The sequence below is a fragment of the Poecilia formosa genome, unplaced genomic scaffold (genome assembly GCF_000485575.1).
Source record: "Poecilia formosa unplaced genomic scaffold, Poecilia_formosa-5.1.2 Scaffold33, whole genome shotgun sequence".
Taxonomy (NCBI): Eukaryota; Metazoa; Chordata; class Actinopteri; order Cyprinodontiformes; family Poeciliidae; genus Poecilia; species Poecilia formosa.
In genome coordinates, this window is record NW_006799972.1 from 3,280,013 (window position 1) to 3,294,738 (window position 14,726).

Here is a 14,726-nt window from a genome sequence, read left to right on the forward strand (position 1 = left end):
TAAATAAAAATAAAACAGGAATAACATTTGTTAGGTTAACCAGGATATTAAATCTACTGCACAAGTAGACAAGAGTAGTATTAGCACCTCCCCATTGGCTTTGATGAGTAATGCTGACAAAGTAAAATAAATTCATGATCTACTGTAGCAAACATGAAATAACTAGTGAGGTAGAGGTTACACATTTTAATATTTTAAGAGGCATTGTTTGTTTATGTTTAATTACCAAGCAAAGTAGATAATTAACACATTTTTGACATAGTCATTTATTAAGTTATGGCATTTTTTGACTCAATAATTTTAAATTTATGAACATACCAATCCCAGCAGAGTGACAATCCCATCAGTTTCAGTTTTGTTGGTAATAAATAGAATAAAGCTTGTACTGTTTGGAGTTAAAAAGTTTATGTTGCTTGTCACTTAAACCAGCACAAACACAGATGATGTAAAGGTTGAGACCATCAGATCTGATACTTCTGCTGTGTAATTCACACTGCAGAAAACAATGTCAGTGCAAGCATCTAAAACTGAATTGAGACAGTTTCTGTAATGTAATTCAAACTTTATTTAATGACAAAAAATATTTAAACCAAACATGCATCATAAAACATTGCTCATGAAGAAATGTAGGCATTGATGCCAAAACACAGCTCAATGGGATATCAACCAGGTAACTCTCATCCTGATTAGAGAGCCTTTACGCCTTAGATGGGGATGTAGACAGCTGGACGACTGGAGGGAACACTGAGACAGAAGCAAGCATAATTAATGCAAATAATATGCAAGAAATACAAACATAAACAAAAACTACAGGACACTCACCTTTGGAGCGAATGAACTGGGTGAACAGATCTGCATCCATTACTTCTAACAAAGAGAAATGGCATGTTAAATTTATATGAAGTCAATAGGCAAACTTTAATCAAAATATTTTCAATAACAGCAAGTCCAACCTTTGGATGAAACTACGTGATTCTGTAGTTCTTTTGAAATGTTTTGACCTAAGAATAAAACATTTACACATTACTAAAGAGGTGCACAATTCCATAGTTGGAGGAAAATGATATCAATATATTTTAACAAACAAAATCTGCATTTTCATGAATTCAGTCAGCTTCACGCTGATAGCCTTAAATAAATCCTAGGACAAATAATTGTTTTCATTAGTCAGGGAAGTAGGAAATGAAGTTCACATGTGTGTAATGAAATCTCAGTATAAATTTAGGTGGCCTGTGAAGCTGTCACAGGTTTGTTAGACAAAAACGCAGCAGACAGATTATTTCACATATAGAAATATATATTCATATAATATATATTTATAATTAAAAACAGAAACTACTATGTAGCAACTCCAAGAATACCCGAGATATTCCCATTCACCTCAGCTAAGATGCCTGTAGATAAGAGCATTAATGGGAGAATTAGTCAAGAAGCTTATGACAACTCTGGGGGAGCTGCAGCGATAAACAGCTCAGATGGGAGAATCTGTTGAGCAGACAACTTCACAGAAAGTTTATGCTTTTATTTGTAGAACAAATGAAACTTCATTTCCTTCCACTTCAAAACTATGAGCTACTTTATGTTCATCCTCTACAAGAGACACCAATGAACTACAGCAATGTTTAAGTTTGGACTGACTAAATGAAAAGTCTCAAGGTGAATGAACACGTTTGATACTCACATGCAGACTCATCTGTTTTGTTGGGGTTAGCGTTTATAAAAGAGGATTCTTGAAGCTGCTGCACGTCCTGCTCGACTCCCCATTCAGACTTTGTGCTTTTTGTGATAAAAGCTGATGCCTCACAGAGTCCATCATTGTTTTCTTTATTTTCAGATATTGCTGACTTGGCAAACTGCAAAATTTCTTCAGGCGGTGGGAATGGAAGTACGACGAGAGAAGAGCTGACAGTTCTCTTGTTAAGAAGGACAACATCTATGGGCCCTCCGATGCTTTTCAGATAGATCTGATACTTTGCCGGGCAGTTTGGGACCTGGAGGAAGATACAGCCATTATCTCATCTGAATGAAAGGCATCAAGGACAGAGGAAGCAATAAGGATTCCTAATGAAGCAGAACTTACAGCTTTGGGAATGGGAACATCTAGCTGGGTGCCTGGTGGTGCTTGCACTGCCAAAATAATGTGACCTGGAGGGAAATTTGATAATTATGATAACTTTTATGCAAGTTAAAGCAAAAAAGAAAGTTTCTTTATGCCCCTTGAGCTGCTATATTCTTTCAGCTAACTGGCGAATCAGCTAACCATCAACTCATTCTGTTTAGAGTACAATAAAACTTCAATTATTCAGAACTCATAATTACATTATCAAACATTTGAGGACTTTTATGTCAAAATCAGCTGAGTTTTTTAATTATTTAATCCCTGCCTTTGACTTTTTTGAAGCCTTGCAGGTTGAATCTGAGCCAAACCAAAGCCTCTGGATTCACAGCAACTTTCTCTTCCTCTGACTTAAACTTGAAGGACACTTCAGCGACGGATCCCTGCAGAGAGGCTGACTTTTTAACCCTCATGCAACTTTAATGGTTTTGAACCTTACTTGACTCATGCTGCTTTAACATTGTTCTTCAGTCTAAAAAGTATTCCCCTTGATTTTCTTGTTAGCCTCTTCAGTGCCGACCTGTGAGAGCAGGTTTTGGTCGGATGCTATATGTCCATCCTCATCATTATGTGATGTTGCATTAGTTGGTGGGAGCTTTAGATGACACCCTGAGTTGATACGCCCTTGAACTGTTATACATCAAACACATACTACGTACAGGATGTGCTTGGTTATTTCCAAGCAGTAAAAGTTTAATGGCCTTGGGTCCATTGTTGCAGAGAATCTGGATAAAACGTGATATTCGATTGGGCTCACTAGAGTGAAATATTTAAATATTTCACCAGAGCAATATAGGCCAGGTAACTATACCAGCACAGGGTAAAGCAGTATCCCCTCCAACTGTATTTTTTTCATATAATCCTTTATTATAATGTGCAAAGTGTTTTAAAACAAAGTCTGATGTTCTCTCATACATAACTTCAAGTTACTGTCGTGCACTGTAAAAAACTAATCACCCTTTAACCCCTTTAAAACAAATCAGCCATAAAAAAATTGCAGCCTCACCACTGAAGCAGTTGCACACATCTTCATTGGTCACATAGGTCAGAGTTGATCGAAGTTAAGAAATATTGATCAGCTATACAGTTCAGCATCAACGCGTCACACATGATTAGCTTAAATCTGATCACTGCGGTGCCAAAAGAAATTAAGAAACACATTGAAAACCAACATATTTATGTATAAACTGCTACTAAAAGGATATTTTTTCCATTCTTCTGTTTGGCTCCTGATGATGTCTTCAACCAACATTGTCTGCTGGTCCAGTATGGATTCCTTCCACTTCAAGTCCTTCAGCTCAGAGTTCAGGTTCATGAATCTGCTGTCATGAGGCGTTCCTCTTGTAAATCAAAAAGAACGTGTCAAGCTGTTCTACAGACTCTGTTTTGCTCTGCAATCCGAATGTGCAAACCAACAAGAGGTAAAAACTTACACCCATTTCACATGGCGCTTGGATATTTTGACAATAAGACCGATGCCCTCCAGCACGTTTGTGATATCGTAGATTCTTCTGATGTGTTTCACAGCCAGAACCTTGAATGCCTGAAAGATATCAAACATATTTTTCTAATTATATTAGCAAAAAATAACTATTTAAATGTTTTCTGAAGATAATTAATGAACAGCAGTTCTTTTATATTTTTTTGATTTGATGTAAACTTCTAGAAGACTTTATGTGAATTTTTAAAAAAAATCCAACGTGCATTTATGACAAATACTTTAAATATGGAACCTGGACAAAGAAAGAAGAAAAGCAAAACAAATCTGATAAGAAAAGCTTGTCAGATTTCTTTACAATTTCAACAATGTGTTTTGTATAGTACAAGTTAAAAACAAACAAAATTATGTTAAAGACACCCCAGATGTCACCACTGGGATAAATATTAAGAGATGCAAACATTCAGTCATTTTCAATAAGAATAAAATTGTGAGTTCCAATGTGTTGAAAATAACCTTTCTATGGGTATTTAACATACTTTTCAATAAGCCAATATTTCTGTATCAAAATGTTGTTTTACTGGACTGATGTAAAATAAATTTACATGAGCTGTAAGTGGAAAATTATCATAATAAAAGCAAAATAATTTCTTAAAAATATTTATACATGCAATGTTCCACTTAGTGAATTGTGTTTTAAAATATTTTTCAAATGTGTTGAATATAATAACCATTACTACACTTCACTTATTGAGAAAAACAGGTTAAAGGGTGAATAATAGCATATTTCAAAAAGGTATATGGAGTACTATTGAAAAGATACTATTTCACTAATTCATATTAACATCTGAAACCCAAAGAACATATTTATTACAAAGTGTCACATATTTCAAGTACTTATTCCTGCTTTTACTGATAATCATGGCTTACAGCTAATAGAAATACAAACTTAGGTAATCTTGAATATTACATGAGCCCAATAAGAGAAATGTCACACTGAAATATGATGCTACATCCTACACAATCACGACTTAACAGCTGTGCAACAGTCATTGTCTCCTTCCACAAGGAAGCTAAGCTCCCAAAGGTCATTGCTAAATAAGCTGGCTGATCACAAAGTGCTGTATGCACTAGTTGAGTGGAAGGAGTGTGGTAGAAAGAGCTGTACTAGCAACAGGAACAACTGTAGAATGGAGATAATTGTGACGAAAAGTACATTCAAGAGCTTGTGGGGATTCCCAAAGTGTGGACTGCAGTTGGAATCCTATTTATTTATTGGAAATTGCCAACATCCTTCCTTGTTTCTAAGGATGTAAAAGCCTTACACACAATGTGCAGACAATCTAGACTTTAATGTTGAATTAAGTATTATAAAAGTAGTTAGCAAACTTAGACAAAAAGAAATGAACAAAGTTAGTTAAAAAGGACCTTCAACACAGACTATTTAAACTTGGGGCATGTTGCGTTCACTGTTCAACGTACGTGTCCGAGGTCCAGCTCCCCGTGCTCGGCCTCCTGCAGCAGCCTGACAAACCTCTGAGTCAGGAGGCTCAGGCTCTTGGGAATCCTCTTAGCTCTGAGGTTTTGTCTCGAAACAAATATTTCTTTTTCTGGACTTTCTTCAGAATCCATTCTGCTGCACAGAACTTCTTCTTCTTCTTCTTCTTTTTGTTTTATGGCGGTTGGCAAACAACTTTCAGGTGCATTACCGCCACCTTCTGGACTGGAGTATGAACCAGATTGCTGCACAGAACAATCAGACAAACACGATTTGAATTAGCTGCGCGGTGCCAACAACCGGAATGTTGTCCTTCAAAATAAAACCCCAGTCGGGTTTCCTGTGTATGTTTTCTTCGAAATTGTATTGTGATGTTACTGATAAACTTAAATGAAGAATTTTTTATAAAGACAACTAAATTACGCGCTTACCTTTTCTGTTTTTAGGAAACTGGAACCAACGTAATTTCAAGCAAAACTTTATTTTTGCAAGACTTCTTAGCAGGAGCACTTTCATGTACAGGCAAAAAGTTGGTGACTCTTAATGACAGCTACTTTTACATAAGATAGAAAGGTTAGAAATGTTGGTGAATGTTGTCGTATAATTTCTGATGTAAAGTTCCGTCTTTACTGTTCCGTGTGAACATGTCTTGTTTTGTGATACGAAGCTTCCTGCTGCCTTCAAAATAAAAGCTCAACCACTTTTTAAATATTATTAGTCATTTCTCATGAACGTGTTTACATTAGATGTACATGAAAACTGTAAGTGGACAAGTAAAATAGCTTCTATTTTCAAAATATTTATTTTCTTTCAATTGTGAGGAAACCTGTGACTAAAGTCTAAATTATTTTTGTGTAAAGGAATGTGGCTCCAATAACACTCTTCTTAGATTAGTAAAATGATATTAGCTTGAATAAAAACAGTATAAAACATATCAGACAATATTTATATTTTTTTATAAATGGAAGGTTGTGAAGCATCTTAATGGTAAAATTAGAGTAAAAATGTAGTGAGTCTTAGAAATTGATTATCTTTTCTTGCTAAATTTTGTAGCACAACTTTATCTGAGGCTATTGGGTCCACTTATCAATCCTTGTGGCTCAGACTTATCTCTGCCCTTTGTCTTAGGTCTTGGACTGATAAGCCCCATGAATATGTTTTTAAGTGGAAACATCACTCAGCAAATTATTTTAACCTTCTTTTTCCAAGATCTGATTTCAGTAAAGTTATCTCTTGAGAAGTGCTCAAAAGAAAAACACAATGTAAGCTGTGCATTATATTCTTCTTTATTGCTTTTATTTCAAGACATCTCTGTTACAACTTGACCATGAAAAGGAAAAAGAAAGTATTCATAAAGAAAAAAAAATAAGTCACCTCTTCCATCAATTGTGTTTCCAGATGTCTTTTTGTTGTGAATTTGAAATCTCATCAAACTTTAATTCAAAATGTGAAGAAGCATTTTTTTTAATGAAAAGCACCTAATTTAATGTTGTTTTAAGAAAGGAATAAAAACCCTGTTTGTGTTTTCCTCATTGACCCAAATTGTTGGTAAAAACTACATCCCCATCTTTGAAGAAATTGCCCTACCCCTAATTTACTTTTAATCTCATTTAATTTTCTAATTAGTCTCTCTTTTTCATGTACATGTTTATCTTAGTCCAAGAAAATATGCTCTATAGCTTCAATTTGACCATAATGAACACAACCACCTGTAGCATGTTTAACTAATACGGTTCCTTTACCTAATTTTAAAATAGTGTTCAGCTGTTTCCGTGTTCAGGCGTACAGTGATCACGTGACTCCGCAGCGGTCATATGACGCTGAGTTTGGATCTTGGTGTTGTTCCGTGCAGGAAGAAGCTCTTATCTTCGTCTCAGTGTCTGAGGTTTCTGTGTGAAACACGGTGAGGTCCAGCGATGCAAGCCGGCGGTTACCTGCTGTGTTTGCTGTCCGTCCTTCAGCTCGGCGCCCGGGCTCAGTACGCCCCCGATGAGGTCACTCATTTACCGGGCATGACGTTCAAAACCAACTACAGTCAGTGGTCTGGATACCTGCAGGCAGGAACTGGGAATAATGTGAAGTTTCTCCATTATTGGTAAGGGACTTTGTTGACTGCCTGATGGTGGGAAAATGTTTGATAAAATGCTTAAATGTCATTTGCAAAGATTTAGATATTAAATTAGATTATTTCTTCTTTCATATTTAAAACAATCTCTTAGTTGCAGCGAGATTTTCAGCCACCGCGTTTTGTGCTGTTGGGAAAAACATGTGACAACCTAACTTGTTTTGTTGAGTCTCTTTTCCTTCTTCAGCTACTTTGAAGATTAACTAAAATAAAGAAGTAAAGATGAGGGCAAAATCTTTTAGTAAAAGCTGATGTAAGCTTTCTTTAGGGATTTTCACAGCACGAAAAAATAATCAGTACAACAAAGCATCTCAACATCAGGAAGTGAGCAACCAGAACCACAGCTGATTGTGAGAGATGCCAACCAAGTACTCCAGCATTTTGTAGTAAAGGCACAGGACGGGAAATCAATTGCCTGATTGAACTGCTGAAATCTGGAGTGACATGTTGTGTAAACGTTTCAGAGGAATGTTTAATGATCCCACCTTCAGTGTCGACGTGAAAACTGAGGTGATCCTTCACAGATCAAATTCACTTCGCGAGCTCAGTCTGCATCAACACCAATAACCACCAATATTGTTCTTCTAGTCGATTATTTTAAAATACTTTGAGGTAAAGTTTTAACAGAAAGGAAGAGAAGATGTTGAACTAATCGTTGAGTTTATTGCTGGCATTCTTTTCAAGATGAATTTACACTTTTCTCTGTAAATAAAGGCACTGGAAGTTCAAGACTGAGAAAAATGCTATTTGTCTAAAGTGCAACAAAGAAATTACGTTTAAATCAAAAGAAAAACTTTGCAGTACCCAAGGTGGAATGCATGCAACAAACTACAATTCACTTGTAGCTGAAGCCAAAAATAGTTTGAAAGCAACACATTTATATTTAACTATAAGCTCAGCTTTGAACTTCCTCTCCCAGAGCTGGAACGTTTTGAAAGTAACAAAAACCACAAGAGCTAAGAAGTTGCCCATAAATAACTGACGGCTTTCATCTGTTTTCTTGCTTCAAATGGGAACTAAACTCTCAGATAGTTGAATAAAGACGATCGTCTTTCTATTGACTGAATTTCTCAGCTGCAGATCTTTAGTTGCAATCTTTCTTATTTTGTATACAACAGTTGTAACTTTCTAGTGATGTTGGGAGGTGGGGGGGGGATATTTTAGTTTTTATTATTTGTTTGAATCAGAAAAACACCACCTTTACAAGCTCCTACTAAATAAAAAAATAGTCGAGAGCTAGGAAAATATTCCTGCTATATAAAATGTGATTTTGTAATGCCAAGATTTCATTTCTGTATTTGGGTTTGGAACAGAGAGGAAAATGACAATCTTTCTTGATTTTGTGGTTAAAAAAGACAATCATGAGATGCTTGGCTTAATGGTAGAGATTTCTTTAACTCATCAAACAAACATGCTGATTTTTAGCAGCTTTTCCATCCAAAGTCGAGGGGAATCGCTTTGGATTATCTGTTTTCTGCTGGTTCTGATCCTGCTGCTTGTCACAAGTTTGTGTATTTCCTGTTTTGTTTGTTGCAGATCAAATGCATAAATCCTGTGTGCCGCGGTTAATTGTTTATCTCTGATGTGCTGCAGGTTTGTGACTTCTCAGCGAGATCCGGCCACAGACCCCCTGGTTCTGTGGCTGAACGGCGGGCCCGGCTGCAGCTCTCTGGACGGGTTCTTGTCAGAGAACGGGCCGTTTCATGTGAGCTCTCTAGTCCTGAACTTAACTGCGTCTGTGCACTGTTGATTCAGACAGACTTTAAATGGTTGGCCTTTTACTTGCAGGTAAATGACGATGGAACCACGCTTTATGAGAACAAATTCAGCTGGAACAGGATCACCAATGTTCTGTACCTGGAGTCTCCTGCAGGAGTCGGGTACTCTTATTCTGACAGTAAAAAATACACCACTGATGATGATGAGGTATGTTTTCTCTTGCTTGGAACAAATGGAAAGCTTACAGATAATTTGAGACTGCAAAATGTTCTTTCTCTCAGGTTGCTGACGATAATTACAAAGCCCTTCAGAGTTTCTTTGCCAAGTTCCCGAACTTTACTCGGAACGAGTTCTTCATCTTTGGGGAGAGTTACGGAGGCGTTTACGCTCCGACGCTGAGTCTGCGTGTGGCGACAGGAACTGCTAAGATCAACTTCAAGGTCAGCTGCTGCAGGCAAAAAAAAATTAAATGTAGAGAAGTTCAAAAAGTGGAAGTAGATTACTCGGAGTGAAATGTTTTCAAGGATTTATTTTTTTAATAATGCTTGCAGCAAGAAGTGTCAACACTGCAAATGACCAGTAAGGGATATTTAATACAGAAATGCCCACCTATTGAAAAGCATGTTAATGTATAGAAAAATATCTTCAGTTGCTTGTCCTCATTGAGGGTTTGAGATCCTCTTCAGAGATTAAACAAAATATAGAAAAATGCTAAAGGATATTTGTCCCTTAAATGATTGAAGAGGGAGAAAAACAAAGAAATATTGTCTTTGTTTTTCTTTGTATGTTTGTTAAATTGACTTTGTAGAAAGGCGTTCATATTCAACCAATAGTCGTGGTTTATTTTATGGGTGAAAAGCTGGAAAATTCTGAAAACGATGATTAACAGAATGTTTAATTTTAGTTGTTAACCTTACTTTTATACAATCTCCAACTTTCTAAAAAATAATTTTAGATTAATTGCAAACAATTAAAGTGAACAGAGGTGGAAAGTTAAACTTTTTTTTTTTAATTGAATCATTTTAATGTTTGTCTTTTCAGGGTTTTGCGGTGGGAAACGGTCTCAGCAGCTTTGCACTCAATGACCAATCTTTGATCTACTTCGGCTATTATCATGGCCTGTTTGGAGAAGAGTAAGCAACTCATTCTACTTAGTTTTTAAGAAATTGTACAAAAGTATATGGACCTCAACTGTTTTACCATGCAGAAGTTCAGGAACATATTTGTTTCATAATTGAATAAAAACAATCACTTCTATAATGTTAATAGAAAAATAAGCACTCTTCAGTTTGCTTTTTTTAAATTGTCCTCCAATCTAATTGGCTAAAATCTGTACCAAATGTTTTAGTCTAAACAAATGACAATCTTGACAGTGGCTTCAAATGAGTATCAGGAGAAAATTTCTTTGTCTGAACTTTGGTCTTGTTTAGTTACTGGGTAACGTCATTTAGTCAAGCTTGTTTCTTTCTATTTCCCTTAAATCTGTCTACGCTGTTAAAATGACCTTGTGCAATTGTTCTCCCAGCTTTAAAATGTCTTCACTCCTGAGATATATTTTCATTGGTTTTTTTTTACAAGTTACAAATAGATTATTGCATTGGAATTGGAAAATTTCTTTATTTTGGGGGGGATAAAATGCATAATTGCAGAAATAATTAAATATTTCCTATTCAATGAACTTGATCTAACTTGGACTTCGAAACGTGTTAAAAAAAAACTCCTGTTCACTTTTTTCTTTTTTAAATGGCTGGTTTCTGTCATGTGACAGCAATTCTTTTGCAGATTGCTGATTGTTTGTGCTTCATGTGCAGTTTGTGGCGTGATCTGAACATAAACTGCTGTGATGAGAAAAGCTGTAACTTTTACAACAACACTAATGAGAAATGCGTGACTCTGGTACGTGCTGACCGTCCTGTGGGAACTTCCTCATTTTCTAAAAATGAAGTTTAACATTTCCCGTTTATTGTTCAGGTGAACGTGGCATTTTCTATCGTGTATGAAAGTGGACTCAACGTGTATGCCCTCTACCTGGACTGCGAGGGCCTAAGAGCGCGCCACAAAGGATACGAGCGAGCCATGAGTCATCTGTTCAGGAGCTACAGGAAAAACCTGTCCAGCTTCAAGGTGCTCTGCATTTCACTCGTCTGTGAATGCATCAGATCCTTTTTAATGTCATGCAACATTACATGACTATGTCGAATGCAGCTTCCAGATGTCAAGAAGTCCTCCATGTTTCTGGGGAACGTTCCTCCCTGCATCAACAGCACAGCTCAGGGAAACTGGCTGAACAGAGGTGACGTGAGGAAAGCGCTGCACATCCCAGACGTTCTGCCACCCTGGGACATCTGCAGGTAGATCGACGCAAACGGGAACACAAGTTACCTTGTGTTTTATTTTAAAACTGCAGGTATTGCTTACCCTTTCAACTAAGATGTTTTTTTTTTATTGGTGACGGCAATAATGGAACTCGAGCTGAAATGAATAATCTTGATGAAATGATTGTCAACTAACTTAGTAATTGAGTATATAAACCATTTGGTGAAAGAACACATTAAGAGCAGTAAAGACAAAACTGCAAAAGGGGGAGGAAAAAAAATTTGTCTGAAAATGTGTTCTATCCAGAACTCAGTTTTAGCTTCACCTGGTTCAAAATCTTAAAGTCTCAGATTGAGCTCATTTTGCATAAAATAATTTTGGTTAAGAAAATGTGACTCGACGTCACATTAGGTAGAAAAAGCTGGACTTTTCACATGTTGATGGTAGAAACACTGTTTTAGCTGCAGATGTGCTTGCTAAAGGAATGCTGTTGCCTTTCAGACAGTAATGCAGTTATTTTCTTATTTTAAAAACTCGTTTTACTTCTGATTTTGCATAAAAAAGGTAAATGAGAAATCTGCAAAATGTGCCTTTATTCAAAGTAATGGATAGAATAATTGATTTCTAAAACGCTAGTTGCAGCGCCAAGTGGAACTACTGTGAATCATTTTCAGAGTTTGTTTAAATGTCCTTGTTGCAGTGACCTCGTTGGACAACAATACAGGACGTTGTACTCCACAATGAAGGAGGTTTACCTGAAGCTGCTCTCGCTGGGCCTGCGAGCGCTCGTCTACAACGGAGACACTGACATGGCCTGCAACTTCCTGGGAGACCAGTGGTTTGTGGAGGACCTCGGCATTAAGGTGCATTTTGAAAATCTTTAAATGTACCAAAATATGCACACATTTTCTTGATTATAAAGAGAAAATGTATCTGGAGTTACTTGAGTAAATCTTTTTTTTTTTTTTTTTTTCTTGAATGAGGCTGGCACATCTGGACGCAGGGCTGTCGGAGCTGTCAACTCCTGTAGAGCTTTGGCACACCCTAGTGGTTGAATTGAGGTAGTTCACCTGTCAGGGAGACTTGATTTGCTTTTTTTTTTTCCTTCCACAGAAGGGGAAATTCGGGTAACATCAGATATGTAGTTCCAAAAATTGTAGAAAATGTATGGAGATGGTCAATCTTAAAGAGCAGCTATTGACTATGCCAGAGTGGTGTACAGTAATCATGAAGACACAATAAATTAAACGGGACAAGTAGAAGACAAAGTCAGACCTTTATGTAAACGCCAGCGAATAAAAATGAGCTTTAAATGTTTCCAACTCTGAAGATCTAATGTTGAAGGCCAAATTGGTCCACAGATTCGGAGCAGTGGCAGCAAATGCCGGGTCTCTCCTCTGCTTCTAGTCTGGAAACATGTCAGCAGTTTATTTGATCAAAGCTTTCTGGGAATGGATGAAGAGCATCCTGGAGATAAGTCGGCACTAACCCATTTACAACTTTTAAAAAAGTTGTAAATTCAGTAAAAGAATTTTACAATCAGTCCGAGAAGCTCAGGTTCCAGCTAAGCTGCAGCATTTGGAGATGTTGTAAAGAATATTGGTCCATATAGTTGCAGTGATACAAGTGTGTCGTAATGAAAGCGTGGATAAGTTTGTTCTTTTTAAACGATTTAAACCAAACGAGTCCGGAGACGTTCTTCAGCCCGCAGCTTTAAGTTCTGCCTCTTCGCTGTGTTAAAATCTCTACAGGCAACCAGCAAGTACCAGGCCTGGATCCACAATGACCAGATTGCCGGTTTCTATCAGCAGTTTGGAAACCTCACTTTTCTGACCGTGAAGGTAAATGCTCACGTTTGCATGAAAACGCGTCCTGATTCGGCGAGGGTCACAGATGTTGCATTTCCTGTGTTTCAGGGCGCCGGCCACATGGTTCCTCAGTGGGCGCCGGGTCAAGCTCTCCACATGTTTCAGTCCTTCATAGGAAACGGACCGTACTGAGTCTGTGGAGGCAACATGCGTTTGGCAACCTGTACTCCGTTTTTCATCTCAGGGAAAATCCATTTGCCGTGCCTAAAGACTGTGGAGGCAAACTGACATCATGTTTGATATACGAGTGTTTTTTCTTGTGGTGGGTTCTTGCATATATGCCTGTGTGGGTTTTATTTCTTTCTTGGAAGAATGGAAATAAATTTGTAGTTTGTTTGATCACATTTGTTATGGCAGGACTGTGATGGTCCAGAGCAAAGCTACAAAGGGAAGATGTAATCCTCAACATGTAACTGAAAATAAATTGTATTCAAACTGAGCCTATTTCTGCTTTAAATGATGCATCTTAATGGGGAGTGGAAAAAAAAACATTCAAATTTACCAACGACTTGGCGTTGTAAGAATGAAGACCACAGAAAAGTGAAGATGGTATATTTCAGTCCAAACTGGCGTCCAAATTAAATTTCAGCTAAATTAAAAGTCCTCAGGAGCCATAAATCCCATTCTGCTTAAAAACAATTTTATTAATTCTCTGGGTTTTTATCTCCTCAGCAACAAATTAAACATAAAATATTTTAATAGAAAAAGCTATTTGTTTTGGGTCTACAGAAGGTTCTCAGACATTTGACTTAAATCCAGGAAAAGTGTAGCAAAGTTAAATTAATGGGCACTTTTGAGTAAATAGTCATTGAATGTTTGGGACCCAACAATATTTAAAAAAAAGCTAAAAACACAACTAAGTCATGAACTGCAGTTAAAGGTCACACTTTGGTTGCTCTTGCTTTAAGGAAGTCAATTAATTGCACTAATTTAACACAATTTAAAGTTCTAATTCTTTGACTTTTAAAATGTATGAACTCTGGATTGATGTCACATGAGGGAAAAATGATATTGCAATGACTAAGTTTTGCTATAAATCCCTCATTGTCCTTTAAGATTTCTGTGAACCTTTTGCATCCGTCTCTCAGATAAAATCAAAAAGGGAAACTTATTTATAGACTCATTAAATACAGTGATAGAAATTTCCTGTTCATGTAATTATGGTTTTCAGCAATAAACCCAAAAATTCAGGAAATGACTTGAGGCCTCATTTTTAAACAAATGCCTGCAAAATTATGGAAGACTGCTGACTTGACTGTTTGACAGATGGCATCCACAAAAAGGGAGCAATCAAGTCAATGGAATATAATGGAAAACAGTGGAAAATACACACACACACACACACACACACAGTTTTTGTTGTAGACTGTGAAACAAAGTCCATTTGAAGTCGCAGGTTGACTCAGTACTTCCAGAGTCACCATGCAGATGAGGGACACAATGAAACAAATTACTGTCAGTGTGTAAATCTTAGCCTTATATAATATCCTGAAAAGCTGCTGGCTATATCTATACATTCAAATATCACTTTAACTGGAATAACTAGTTTATTGAAATACAACTGCATTGTTGAGAATTTGACTTTTTGATATTAAAATGAACCATTTGGAATGGTATAACCAGCTACATTCACATTTTCACACTAT

General features: G+C 36.8%; 2 protein-coding genes across 3 annotated transcripts; one reads left to right on the plus strand and one right to left on the minus strand.

Moving 5' to 3' along the window:
• Window positions 1-543: 543 nt before the first annotated feature.
• Window positions 544-5,355, minus strand: LOC103136587 (transcription factor E2F5-like). 2 transcript variants are annotated; one of them, XM_007549901.2, is made up of 10 exons: window positions 5,304-5,355; window positions 5,037-5,200; window positions 3,550-3,659; window positions 3,322-3,456; window positions 3,123-3,166; window positions 2,081-2,145; window positions 1,682-1,991; window positions 954-1,001; window positions 823-867; window positions 544-744 (listed from the first exon to the last, which is right to left on the minus strand). In XM_007549901.2, exons 2-10 carry the CDS (start codon window positions 5,184-5,186, stop codon window positions 698-700), a joined length of 954 nt encoding a protein of 317 aa, XP_007549963.1. In that variant the 5' UTR covers window positions 5,187-5,200; window positions 5,304-5,355; the 3' UTR covers window positions 544-697. The 2 variants fall into 2 exon arrangements, with proteins under 2 accessions (XP_007549963.1, XP_007549965.1); XM_007549903.2 differs by lacking the exon at window positions 5,304-5,355 and having other exon boundaries at window positions 823-864; window positions 5,037-5,297.
• A 1,470-nt stretch (window positions 5,356-6,825) lies between these two features.
• Window positions 6,826-13,523, plus strand: LOC103136588 (lysosomal protective protein). Its single transcript, XM_007549904.2, has 11 exons — window positions 6,826-7,147; window positions 8,771-8,882; window positions 8,966-9,103; window positions 9,178-9,336; window positions 9,938-10,029; window positions 10,708-10,792; window positions 10,868-11,020; window positions 11,102-11,247; window positions 11,913-12,075; window positions 12,964-13,053; window positions 13,129-13,523. Exons 1-11 carry the CDS (start codon window positions 6,969-6,971, stop codon window positions 13,210-13,212), a joined length of 1,401 nt encoding a protein of 466 aa, XP_007549966.1. The 5' UTR covers window positions 6,826-6,968; the 3' UTR covers window positions 13,213-13,523.
• Window positions 13,524-14,726: the final 1,203 nt, after the last annotated feature.